Source organism: Cavia porcellus, unplaced genomic scaffold (assembly GCF_034190915.1).
Source record: "Cavia porcellus strain 051 isolate PalLab524CR breed Dunkin Hartley unplaced genomic scaffold, mCavPor4.1 scaffold_22, whole genome shotgun sequence".
NCBI lineage: Eukaryota > Metazoa > Chordata > Mammalia > Rodentia > Caviidae > Cavia > Cavia porcellus.
In genome coordinates, this window is record NW_026947505.1 from 22,284,536 (window position 1) to 22,297,572 (window position 13,037).

Genomic DNA, 13,037 nt, shown 5'->3' on the forward strand with positions numbered 1-13,037 from the left:
ATCCACAGTAATTTTCTCTGTAATTTATAGGTGAATTAGTGTACGCTCTGTGGAAAAGCAAGTGTCTTGGCTCTGAAAGCAAAGGAGCTTTCTATTTAGTTCATAGACACTGTTATTAAATGGCACATGATTATCTGAGCCTTTAAGTGACCAGTTACACTGGAACTTCAGCTTCTGGTTTTAGTTAAATTGTGCCCCTATTACAAGAGCACTATGAAACGGCTGGCAACTGTAACAGCAGACATTCAAAAACACATCTGCCAGGGTCACTTATCAGCCTCCCAACTGTCCTGTTATGGCCTGTGTCTAGATGTCTCCCCAAAGCCTCCTATGGTCATAGGTTTTTCAGAGGAGGCTGGCTCTAGCATGTGTGGTGCTGGGATCAGGGGCTTGTGCCTAGTAAATCTATCCACAGATTTATTTGCATACTTACAGCTAGGATTCAGAGTGTGAGTGCTATACCCGCCCTAGGGAAGGTAATCTGTATTACAACAGGGACAGAAAGAAGCAATTCCCTCCCCTGCTGCTTTTGCTCTCCTGTGGGTGCCATGACCTGGTTCTCTTCTGTGATGACCCTCTGCCAAGCCTTCCTGCCTTGCAACCAGCTGATTATGGACTGAAACCTTTACAAATTATGAGCTAAATAAACCTGTTTCATTTTACCTTTGGGTATCAGACATTTTGTCTCAGCAATAAGAAAAATAACTAACACAGGTCCCTTCCCCAGTTTCAGTTCCTGTCTTTATGACTTTGTATAGGGTAGAAGTGGGGAGTATCCTTGGGACCAGCACAATCAGTGGTAACAATCCTGAAAGGTGAGATACTTCATTCCACTGTATTGGACTTCTTATACTCTAGAAGTCCTATCACTGTGGAATGTGAGTTCCAAGAATATAGGTTTAGTGTAAGAGCAGGGGGGAAGGTCACAGTGGCATAGAATGAAGAAGCAGTGTCTGTTACATGACCTGATAGCATGTGTGTTGTGTTGTGTTGTGTTGTGCTCTGTTGTACTGCTTTGTTTTGTGTGCTGGGTATTGAAGTCATGGTTTCAACCATGAGGTGCTGGGTTAAGTTCTGTTAGGTCCCTGCCAACATATAAATAGAGCACTGATTTATGCTTAAGGTTTGTGTCCTATTTTAAATTCCTTTCAGCTTGAATACTTATAATCCTAGAGGTTGATGGTAGTTTGACCCATGTTGTACTCACATTGTGACTTTATTCTATAAGTTATCCCCAACAAAGGGCTTGCTCTTGCTGACCACCCCATTTAGGACCCCTCCTGGAAATCCAGGAGCTGTTTTTCACCTTATTTTCAATAAAACACTATCTTAAAATAAAAATTCCTTCCAGTTGGGACTTGTAAAAAAGTGAGAAATAATGTCTATTTAATGAAGAATTATTCATAGGTTCTGAAACATGTACTGAACCATAAAATACTTATATATCCTACTAATCATTTTTTTTTTTTTTTTACCAAGGAAGCGGCTAAGACTCAGAGAGATTAAATAATAAATAGGGACATACCCAGAGCTGTTTAATTCCAGGATGGTTCTTTCCCTATCTCAAGTTGTCTCTTGAAAGTAGGCTTATTTAAAGAAGACATTTCAAAAAAGGTTGTATGTAATCCTTAAATATGACACTATAATCTGTATTAAGAATATGGCATATGGAGTTATTATTTTACTACTACTTAGAGAATTCATCATTCTGCACTATTAAATAATCTATGTCTTTATATCAAAAACAGCAATGGCAGAATTTGTTTTCTACTTAGAAACAAATATTCCTTTACATGAAATTAATGTTAAAATATGGCATACTGGTGTGTGTAACAAAGATACCAACTTTTAAAATTAAGTTTATTGGTACATTTTACATATATAGAACGATCACATTCATCATAAAGAATTTGTATCTGTACATGATATATTTTGATTCTCTTTTTTCCCCATTCCCTTAACCTCCCTTCAACTCCTTTTCTCCTCCTTTTCTATAAAAGTTTTGTTCCATTTTTTCCTTCTAAGATTTTTATAGCATGCTCAATTGAGCAGCATTGTTATACAATAAACTTCGCTTTCATAAAAATTGGATTTCATTGTTTTATCTAACAAAAAGATTCTTGAATAATTTCCCAAAATAGGCGGATTGTAACACATCTTCTGTGCATAGACTGTGAATAAAACTAGAGTAGGCCCAAAAGGAAGAATGAATTTTAATTGAGAGGGACAAAAACAAAGAGTTAATATTTATTTCAAGTATTTTGTACCATGACTGATACATCAAAGGTAGGAAAAGTTAAGGATAATTAAGATTTTACACCTCCTTTTTGCATTATTAATCAAGGAAAGTTTAAGTTTTTAAATGCTGTCCAATTAGCTAATTCATTTGTTCCAGATCTGGAAGTGTTGAATTTCATATTATCATAGAAATTAAGTAGTTTACTTTGATTAGTTCAAGAAGGAAAGTCCAACTTCCCTCCCACCATACTTTCACCATGAAGGTTTCCTCTTTTTCATCAGCAACTTCTCTTTCTCCAGGCTCCTCCTCCCTGTGCACCTTAGGGAGAAGCCTGATTCTCACCAAGTACACCATTACCTCCTATCTGGCCCAAAATGCTTTAGGATCCTGGCCAGGTCAGACTTCCCTGGTGTATATGCAGCCTCACTCACTCCCTTTTTTGTGAATCTCTCTCCTTGACTTCAGTGAAATCCCTTGCTGTGTCCTGCGTGACACTCCTCAGTGTCTGTTTCTTCTCTGCAGACGACCACGTGCACAGCTGCTCCTTGATGTCATGTGATACATACTCTGCAAGCCTTAGATTCATTCCACAACCAAGTCCTGGGTACCACAAACAGAGTAAGCCAAATCTGCCATTTTATCTTTGGTTTAAATAACTATCTATTCTCTCGTTTGATGAATCAACATTAAGCCAGTCACACAAGCAAATAATACGGAGCTATCTTTCTCATCCGTGACTAATTCTGGACAGTATCTTCTATGGTTGAATATGAAAAATCTCCCTATTCCTTTCATTCCTCTTATTTGTTTTATTATTTTGTATTTTGGGTCTCTGACATCTCACCGAGGCTATTGCAAATGTCTTCTAATATTTCTGTTGCCTTTGTCTTGTCCTTCAAAATAATTTCCATTCTCTTAGAGGCATATCATTCAGACACAAAATGGACTCTATTCTCTTCTTACTAATCTTTCGTCACTTCACATACCCAAAGAAGGGTCAGCTCCTAACTAATGATATAGCAGAAAAGATTTTTTTTTATTACTTGTCATTGCCAATGTCTCTAGTTTAGCTTTGTTTATCCTTGACTCTTTTTGTCTCGTTACGCAGTTCAGGCTGGCCTTGAGCTCACTGTGTAGCCCAGATTAATCTTGAACTTGCAATGATTCTCCTCCATTAGTCTATGGAGTGTTGGGATTACAGGTGTGCACCACCACACTCTGCTCATCTTGACTTTTTATTCCACAACTACTGAACAGATTTAGGTGCTTCTTCCTCAGTCTTTTCCTTCCTTACTGAAAATGACTACTACTAATAATACATACACATAGGAGGATAAAGAAAAATGATGCATAATAAAAATGGGTGGCTTTTTAATAATCATCCTCTTTCACACAATTATACCAAGATTTGGGAAAATTTTTAAGAGAATTTCTGTGATGCAAATTTTTTGTATTTTATAAAGTAAATGCAACTGGCATACAAATCAATCATCCATTCTGCAAATGTTAAGCACCTCTACACTTCAAATAATATGAGCCAAAATGTCTTTGTGACTATATGAAAGTGTGAAACCTTAGTATATGCATATGAAAAAACTCAGTAGCTTCTGGGTATTTTGTGAACTCTATGTAAAAAAAAATATGTAAAAAAAAAAAAAAAAGCTGGACCTAAAAAACAAAAACACAGGTGGAGAGAAAGAGAATCACTGTATGAAACAGTTCAGAGAGTTCTGAGTTAGACTTGCACCCTGCACATGTTCAGTGTCATGCAGGTCAGAGGAGGCACGGCCGTGGGTGTGTGAGGTGCAGTCCTCGCCAAGGTCATCCTGAAGCTACAGCACATCCTGGCCTTCTAGGTACTTGTGGTTGTCACCACACTAATATAGAGCATAAATGAGCCTGCTGGAATGCCACAGGTCCTCCCTAAGTCTGAGCCGGCTGTGATAGCTCCATGCAGTCCATCCCCCACTGCACTGCAGTGCCTCTTACCGCTTCTCTTTTGTCTCATCTGCTTAAGGACTCTGGGCTTCTACACTTCAAGGATGCTCCTCTTACCTCTGAGATCGCTCATTTTTTTTGCAACTCCCTTCCCACAGCAAATCCACTCTCTGACATTCTCAATCTTCCACTGTCCACTTTCTCCCATAGGATGATCTGGCACTCAGCTCTCTAAAGATGCTGCCTCCCACAGAAGCTTATACAGACGCTCCCTCCCGTATTCACCACAGGGAAGGGAAGATGGAGATTTCCCTTCCACATGCTGAGGCTGATGCCATCTGATTCTTACATTTCTCTTCACCTCACCCTCTGATGACTCTCTGATCCTTCATCAGACCTCACATTGCAGAACCTCCTTTCCTTCCTATCCCACCCCAGGGAATCCACACTACAGGCATCACCACTGCTGTCCCAAAGGTTTCTTGTCTCCTTAGTGACCCTGCTTACACAAGCTGGAAGCAGCATTTACTTAGAAGGATTCTAAGTTGAGTTTTGCCTTCTGGCCTAAATCAAGTTAATCTTTTGTATCCCACCATTACTGGATCATTGTTTTCTTTTCCAGTCTCCTGAATAAGACCTGGCATAATATTTTTATGTATTACTTTCTTTCTTATCTTTCCACTGAGTATCTAAATACTGCACTGCAACATAGAAAATCATGCTGTTCTAAATAAATGTCGCATGAAAAGGAGTACACATGTTATGTCTTTGAGAGGGTCATCTCTGTTCTAATACTGGTAGCTTTACAATAGATACAACTGTTCATAAGTCACAGATTTGGCAGAGGCAGCTGTAATATTAAACTCTTTTAGTCAACTTGGGAATAATAGCAAATATTCTCATTTACATTCAACTGCTTAATGAAGCTTTGTTCTAGAGAGAAGCAGAGGCAGGGAGAACCTAGTGAAAGTTGATGAAATATGGCAGTGATAGGAGACAATGGGAATTCGATAAATTCTAAATGGATAATTGAATGAATTCCATAGTGTAAATGTCCACTTTTTTGTGTTTATGTATATGGCCTGTAGAACCTCATTTCACTTGGCAGGTGTCTTTTGATTTTGTAGTTTAAAGTTCATATAACAGGAAATTAGCCTGTAGTATCATGAGTGTTAAACTGTAGTTCTCTGGGTTATGTTTATGATTATCTGTTTACAAGTGCTCTGAAAATCCTGTGCAGAGTAAGATATTCCATAGGAATATCCTACGTTTCACGTGGGATGAATCAGCTTTTCTAGGGCAGCAGGTACAAGCAGACTATTTACTCACTGGTGCCTCAGATGAAATGATTCAACAGAAAGTGTGAGTAGTTTTATTTCCAGGGAGTGGTTTCTTCACCATGGTACAGATGTGGATTTTTGTTTTCCTTTTCAAAAAATATCCCTTGACTTCTAACACAGGCATCTTAGTATTTCCGCTGGCAGACAGCTAACGTATAACACCTTCAGAGGATAAAATAAGACATTATTTTGCACTGTTTTGAACTACAGAGGCTGTGGTACTTGTTAAAAACTGACAGAGGGGCAATCAAAAGCATGTTTATGAAGCTCATACCATTTATTTGGTGAGATCTTTCTCATAGTCTGGCAACTCTGGGAACAAATGTGTCCAACAAAGAGATAATTTTAATTTCAAAGAATTAGTTAAATTTTTACTAAATTTATTCTGTGACTAATCTCTCTTGAGACGAATCTGGTGCCATGGATCGCACAAATCTTAGGGACAGCACCCAGTAGTACATGAGACTGTCAATTTCACGAGGAAGACTGGACTTGGTAAAGGTTCACCTCGGATGTGTGAGTGGTGTCATATTAAAATGGACCCATCATTAGCCTGGGTATTAAGAGGCTTGCCTTTTAATTTCACTTCTATCACTAACCCATCTACTGACAGCAGGCAGCCAACAGTTGACTGATCTGTAAAATTAGACGTGGCCCTTTCTAGACTTAATTTTTTCTAGTAAGGGCAATTTTTTCTGTTCAAACAAAAGTTTACAGCTGAATCTAATGTGTAAAATATCTAAGGACACAGTGATTACACTGGAAACAGTGAGTGGGAGGCCAAGGTTGCATCAGTAATCCTAGGTCCTCCATTTCCCTGAGCATTAGAAGAGGTGGTCACATGAACATCCTGAAAGCAATCTACATGAGATTTCTCGAGTTCTGCTTTTTATGATTGAACACAAGGAAATCCATCTTGCTCAAAGGACTCCACTAGAAGCAACCAGACATTTAAAAAAAGTGATTAGTATCTAAAGACTGGAAAAACTATACTGAGTTATTTTAATGTAACCCCTGATGTTACAACAGCATTCCCAGGACAGTTTAGACCTTCACCTTAAACTCAAAATAAACTTGAAAGCCCCACTTCCTTCTCTCCTCTTTGGTGCTCTCTGTGCTTTTGAGCACATAGTGGTGTCTAGGTTTGTCTAAAACTGATATTTAATCATCCATCACTCATTTATGTAAGATAGTTAAATGTTTTCACCCTCATTCTCCTGTTCACTTGTTGAGATGGAGACTACGGCTTGGAGAAGGAAGCCCTGTTCTTTGACAGGGCTAGAGAATTAATCAGTTTAAAAGCCATCATGAAGCATATCCCAACTGTCAAGATTTTGAAAAAAACTGGAAATATGCAACAGTTAAGGACTTATTTCTGTATTCATCCACCAAATAAATCATAGTAGTTATTTTTATAAAGATAGGGATAAATTAGAAAATTAGAGATGAGCCAATAATAAAATGTGAATGAGAATCTCAAATAAGAAGGAAATATTATATTGTTTTAAAAATCCATAATATGTGAAGCTAAGATGAATTTACTCCTAGATATTTACTCCTAGTATTTGCTCCTAAATATAGACATTTATTTTCCTCCCACTCTATTTCCTTAAAAGGAAGTAAAATCAGCCACGTGCCAACTGTTCCTATTCATTAATGACAGCCATTTCATATATTTATTTCTAACTTTTTTGTCTCTAAATTACATTTTTTCATTTTTCTCTTTGTTCTGCTCCTTTGATTTAAACTGGATAACTCCAAGAATATTTTGGTTTTTTCACTCAAAAATTCCTTTACAATATTCTAAACGTAAAGTAGAAAAAAAAAAAACTTTCAAAATGTACCCATAAAGGTCATTTTCACTTGTAGTTGGATAAGAGTCATAATTAAGAATCCACTATTCGCCATCCACGGACTGGGGGTAGAGAGAACAAAGGACACATCAGTGAGCAAACCTAGTCTGGGAACCAGCGCATTAAGGGAACTCTTGCTGAATTGGAATACCCAGACCCCAGCCACTTCCAGGGCAGGGCCCGCAAACAAGTACCACCCCACGCCCTGCCCCATAAGTGACTGGCTGATCCTGAGAGACACAGGCTGTGATGATAGCTATGGAGGTGAAATGCAATTGGACGCCTGTGATGCATTGGTGTTTCACTGACATCGCAGTTGGTCTGATCATGTGTTCAGAGGATAGTGGTGCTCAGTGTGACATCCAGGGGCGATCTCTCCTAAAGGTTGCAGCCATTATTGACTCCCTAAGGTCTTTTTTTGGGAAGTCCTATATTGTTTCTATTGTTTTGTTGGGTTGGGTTTTATTCTTTTGTTTTGCTTGATTAGGTCAAATCCAGTGGCAGGAGCAGCTATTTCAAAGCTAACAAGAAATATTATGGTAGCAATTTTGGATTTCTTTTGCAGTCCTTTATTGCATTCATCATCTTGTTTTTACTGTTTCTATTCTGTTCTGTTTGATTTTTACTATGTCTGAAGTTATCTGCAGCTATTTTGAAGACATCAAAGGCATTATGGTAACTATTGTTGATTTTGTAATGTTTTTAGGTTTGTTTTGATTGATTTTATTCTGTTTTGCCCTCTTTAAAATAAATTTTTTAAAAAAGAATCCACTGTTCAAAGTAACTTGACTTTCCTCCATTTTAAAAAATTAAATTGGCTGCCCTAGAAATTACCTATCATTTGTCTTAAACTGGATGACGTGTAAGTGTGTAGACTGTTGAGCTTACGACCTAAACTCAGGCATCCATGACCCACTGCTCACTTGTGCGGTTCCTGACAGCCACTTTCTATTCTATGACTCACGGAGCACACAGCAACACATCTGAAACAGATGTCATCTATTGGTGTGGCAATTTGATGGGGCTTCCAAAAGCTTTTTTTTTTCCCTCTTGATTCACAGACTATGTTCTGGGACAATTTGCTCATGGACGAATTTGCATGTTCTGGTATTCAGTGTGTCTTTTAAGAGTAAAAGCAAGTCTTATGAAATGTAGGTATGGCAGATGAAAACAAGTGTCAATAAGTACAGTTACGTATCCACAGGTAAAATATTAATTTCCTCAGATTTTACACTGAAATCAATAGTAAGATAAAGCTTAAAAACTTATGTCATGAGAAGAGTAAAGATAAGATTATAGACAATAAATGAAATTCTTAGTGTGAGAATATTAACATTGTATGTGATGGTACTGTACAAATGTTGAGTTTCATTAAATTTGTCTTCATAGGGTATTGATCACCCAGTTGCACAGCCAGGTAACTATGGGTTAGGGTGGCAACAGAACTCCTGATACGGACAGGGTGAGAAGATGCAAAGATTCATGACATTACTCTAAAAGGTCAGAGGTACGCTCTGAATAAGGGCCAAGTCAGTTAACTAAAACTTCAAAATTAATGCCAGAGAGATCACTTTGATTGCAGTTGTATAACCAATAGGCTCTAGAATGACTCTTTTGTTCTTTGTTTTCCTTATTGGTAAAATGATGTTGACATGGAAAAGCAGATTCCCAAGGTTCTATCTAATCTTAAATCCCTGCGATGCAGATACAAATTCTCCAAGTACCTGTAATGAGAAAATCAGTGGAACTCAAAGCCCTGAGATTCAAACAGATGAGATTCCTTAGGGGAATGACAGAAGGAATGCTGTTTTCCTTTGAACCCTAAATTCTGGATCCCTTTTAGATCTGACTTGCAAATAGAACTTCTAAACCAATGATGGTCTGCTGGGGTCTCCCTAAACTTCTTCACAATCTCGCAGAAAAGCCCAAATGAAAAAGGCACCTTTCTGTCTATGGCCTCTATACTTTTCCAGTATTCATCAAGGTTTTTTTTTTTTTTTCTTTAAATGTGGTGGCATATTGCTGTGGTTAAAATAGAAGTGCTTTTGTTAGCTGGGCAGGCCTGTAATCCCCACCACTCTGGGAGGCTGAGGCAGGAGCACTGTCTCATATGATTCCATACATCATGAGGTTCAAGCCCAGCCTGGGAAATTTAACAACCTTAGAAAAGATCCTGTGTCAAAATAAAAATGAAATAGGCCTAAGGATGTAGCTCACAGCAAAGGCCCTAGGTTCAATCCCCATGAAAAAAATTGCTGTGCTATAGTGGTGTGCTGTAGTTATGAACAAGAAAACTCTAGCCTCAGAAAATCTATATTGTGGTAATCTGAAAAGTTCAAAGCAGTTTTTATGACATGTAAAAACTGCTGTCTGGATGATGATTTATTGTTAAGGAAGTCACGCACAATTCATCCATTTTCATTCCTTAAGCCTTAATAATTTCAGGTTGAAGGAAATGGAGCTCTAGATGAGATACGTATTTAAATCACAGTGTATCCTTATCACTCCAAAGAGAAATTGACTTGCTCTGGTCTTAATCTATGAAATATTGTACAGTGATTCAACAGGGTGAGTCTGAAGTCAGACTGCCTGGGTTTGAGTTTTGTCTTCATCCGTCACTGTGTAATGAGTTGCTCTCACTGGTCCTCAGATTCCTCCTTTATCAAACAACAATTAAATGAACCCATATCTCCTAAAGTTGTTGTAGTAACAAAATGAGATACTACACTTCATGAGCTGAGAATAAGAGTTAGTTCTCTGGGCTAATGGGACATCTCATATTGGGAAAACAAAGTCTCTTTAAAGACGAGCTGGTTTGAAGTAATATAAAATTTTAAACCTTCAGCATGTACCTATAACCAAAGTTATCTTGTGAAAGAAACCTGTTTTAAGGTCTGTTACACCATACTGAAGAGGATATTTCTATTTCCTATTTTCACTCTGCCATGTTTCTGTTACCAGCTATTATTTCATTGACTTGCCAAAACTTGTTCTTAATTTCTTCAGGATTAAAATATCACACAAAATACTAAAGTTTTGTTGCATTGTGTTAGCTGCCAAATGAATACAACAGAACAACAGTACATCAAATAACAGTGGGGCTATGATCTGAACATACATTTCTAGGCAATTTCATCCTTGCAGGAACATCACAGAATGTGTGTAAACACACTTGGATGATGGACGTCAGTCACCTAGTATGGCCTTGTGAGGCAGTCAAGTCACCAAATACACAAGAGAGGGATGAGGCTGCTGCTGGCTTAACATGACAGGTTATTTTACAGTCAATTTTTTATAGCTAGAAGAAATATACTCTAATATAATAATAAAATAAATATAGTACATGAGCCAGTAATATCAGTCATTTGTTCTCAAGTACTATGTAGTGTATATAATTACACGTGCTATCCTGGCAGTGCAGTAGGTTTGCCTGTATGAACATCACCAAAAACGTATGATGGGGGAGATAAGTGGCCCTACAACTTTACAAAGGCTACGATGTCACCAGGGATAGGAATGTTTCAGCTCCACTAGAATCTTAGGGGACCACTGTTACACATGACCTGTCAATGACTGAAATGTCACTGTATCCACAACATGACGTACCAGGAGCAGCTACAACAGCAGCACCAGCAGAAGCAGCAGGTGTTGTTGGGCCTCTGGTTTCCAGGAGCTTGGGACACAGCGGGTGTTCCTTCATTTTGTGATTGCTGTCTTTTTCGCATTTCAGCTACTTCAGGACCCAAATGCCTGAAAGAAGAGAGACAACCACAGAATGTGACAAAACTGCCCTAAGGAGGGGCCGCCTGTGCTGACGGATGCACAATCTGAAGAAAAGAAAAGTGAAAACAGTATGCTTTAGCAGTCAAAGTTTCTCAGAGGGGGAAAAAAACATGGAGAGCATATTCTAAAAACTTTGGGGATAAATTCTACTATTAGCTGCTATATAAACTTATATAGCAGTGTTGCCACAAAATGAAAACCATTGGTCACAATAAATGCAGTAAGTCTGAAAATTTGTTTTTAACTTTCTTCTTTACTCAAGAATGATTAAATATGATTTTCTTTATAAGCACCTTTAATGATTATGGGGTGCACTTGATTAGCTTCTCTTCTGATGCTTATAGTGAGGCAAATTAAGCTTTATAAATCATTGCTGCAAAGCTTCTAACTATATTAATGTAGTATTGAAGGTCGAATTTGTGTTTGGTGCCCTCTTTCCTCTTTTTAAAACACTTGATCTCCTTTTTGGCACCTTTGACTCGTTAGAGACCTAACCTTGAAGACACTGATAATGGACCTTACTTTTGGTTAGATGTCCATTTTCAAAAGACATCACCTTTCTTTTTCCATCCTCTAAAATTTATTTTTATTTGAAAGAGAATTGGGGGAAGACAAAAGCCATCAGATTGGAGGCAATTACTTTGGCAGGATTTATGTACCACAGCAGATAAAAAAATTGAGATACAATACTGTATCTATCACTTTACCAGTCAGGGTAAAGGAGCTGCACCTAGAGAATCAGTCCTATTTTTGGACTAAACTATGGCTAGAAAGGGTTATTTTAACATAATGTTGTCACATTTAGTATGAACTTTTAGAAATAGGGATAAACTGTATTTAATTATGCTTTTGGTAAATATGCTATATAAATAACGCATACACATACATTGTCATATGTATGACTTAGAGCAATAATAAACCATAATGTGCTTTAAGTCATTTTGCAATTGTGAGCTCATTTTTAAAAATTATATTTTCAGCTCTAAATACAATGATATTTTTAAAAAACAGTATATTCCAGAAAAATACACATTTCTTTGGACCAGAAACTAAACAGAAAACATCAGTGGTAGGCAAATAGGGGCTAAATCCCCAGTCACTTTTATGATTCAGGTACAGAAACAGAAAGAGGCAAAGGCCTACTCCAGGGGGATGTAAACTGCTCCATCCTGAGAAGTGGGGGACCAGATTCCAAGTTACTTGCATGGAATCAGGAGTTGTGGTTGTGCCACTCACAAAGTTATCAAAGAAACCTTTTCTAACCATTCAATTACCCAACTACTGAAGAATGAAGATGTAGAGAACCCCATCTAGATAAGACCTATACCAAGGTGCCCATTGTGGATGTCTCCAAAACCATTTGTGGATGGAAGGAATTCTGAGATACAAATGAAAGATCTGGTTCAGGACTGAGGGTCTTGAGGGACTAGTGGAGACAAATGAAAAAGATTAGATTAGGAAGGGCAAGTGAGAACGACAACTACACATCAGAAAGTAAAAAGCCTGAAATAGAAAGGCAATTTAATAATATTTTGGCCTTCACCTCTTCCCAACTGAGTAATTTGAGCTCAAGTATTCCTCTCAGTCAAATGCAAATCACAGAATCACCTACAATTATCTTAATAGCATAAATTTAAGTTAAGCAATGTAGTAAAGGAAAAATGTCACTCATATTGGAAAATAAGAGATTGTAAAACAAGAATAAGCAAACATGAAATAAGAACAGCTACAACAAACAACTGAAATGGAAAACACATAACCATTAAAGATTCAGATGGAATAATCTCCTCCCAAAGCAACCCCAAAGAGAGAAAAGTGATGGTACCAAGACTATATCCAGAATGCAGTACAGACGGACACATGCAGCATGAGAGAACTGAAACA

The 13,037-nt window shown here is 37.8% G+C and overlaps 1 protein-coding gene across 3 annotated transcripts in view; it reads right to left on the reverse strand.

The window, feature by feature from the left end:
- Rgs17 (regulator of G protein signaling 17) overlaps positions 1-13,037 on the reverse strand; it is a 126,956-nt gene that overhangs the window by 24,347 nt on the left and 89,572 nt on the right. For all 3 annotated transcript variants that reach the window (XM_063232923.1, XM_063232921.1, XM_063232922.1), the window contains one exon: positions 10,977-11,120. In XM_063232923.1, the coding sequence (XP_063088993.1) occupies positions 10,977-11,095 (119 nt within the window). In that variant the 5' untranslated portion in view covers positions 11,096-11,120. The remainder of the gene's footprint in view (positions 1-10,976; positions 11,121-13,037) is intronic.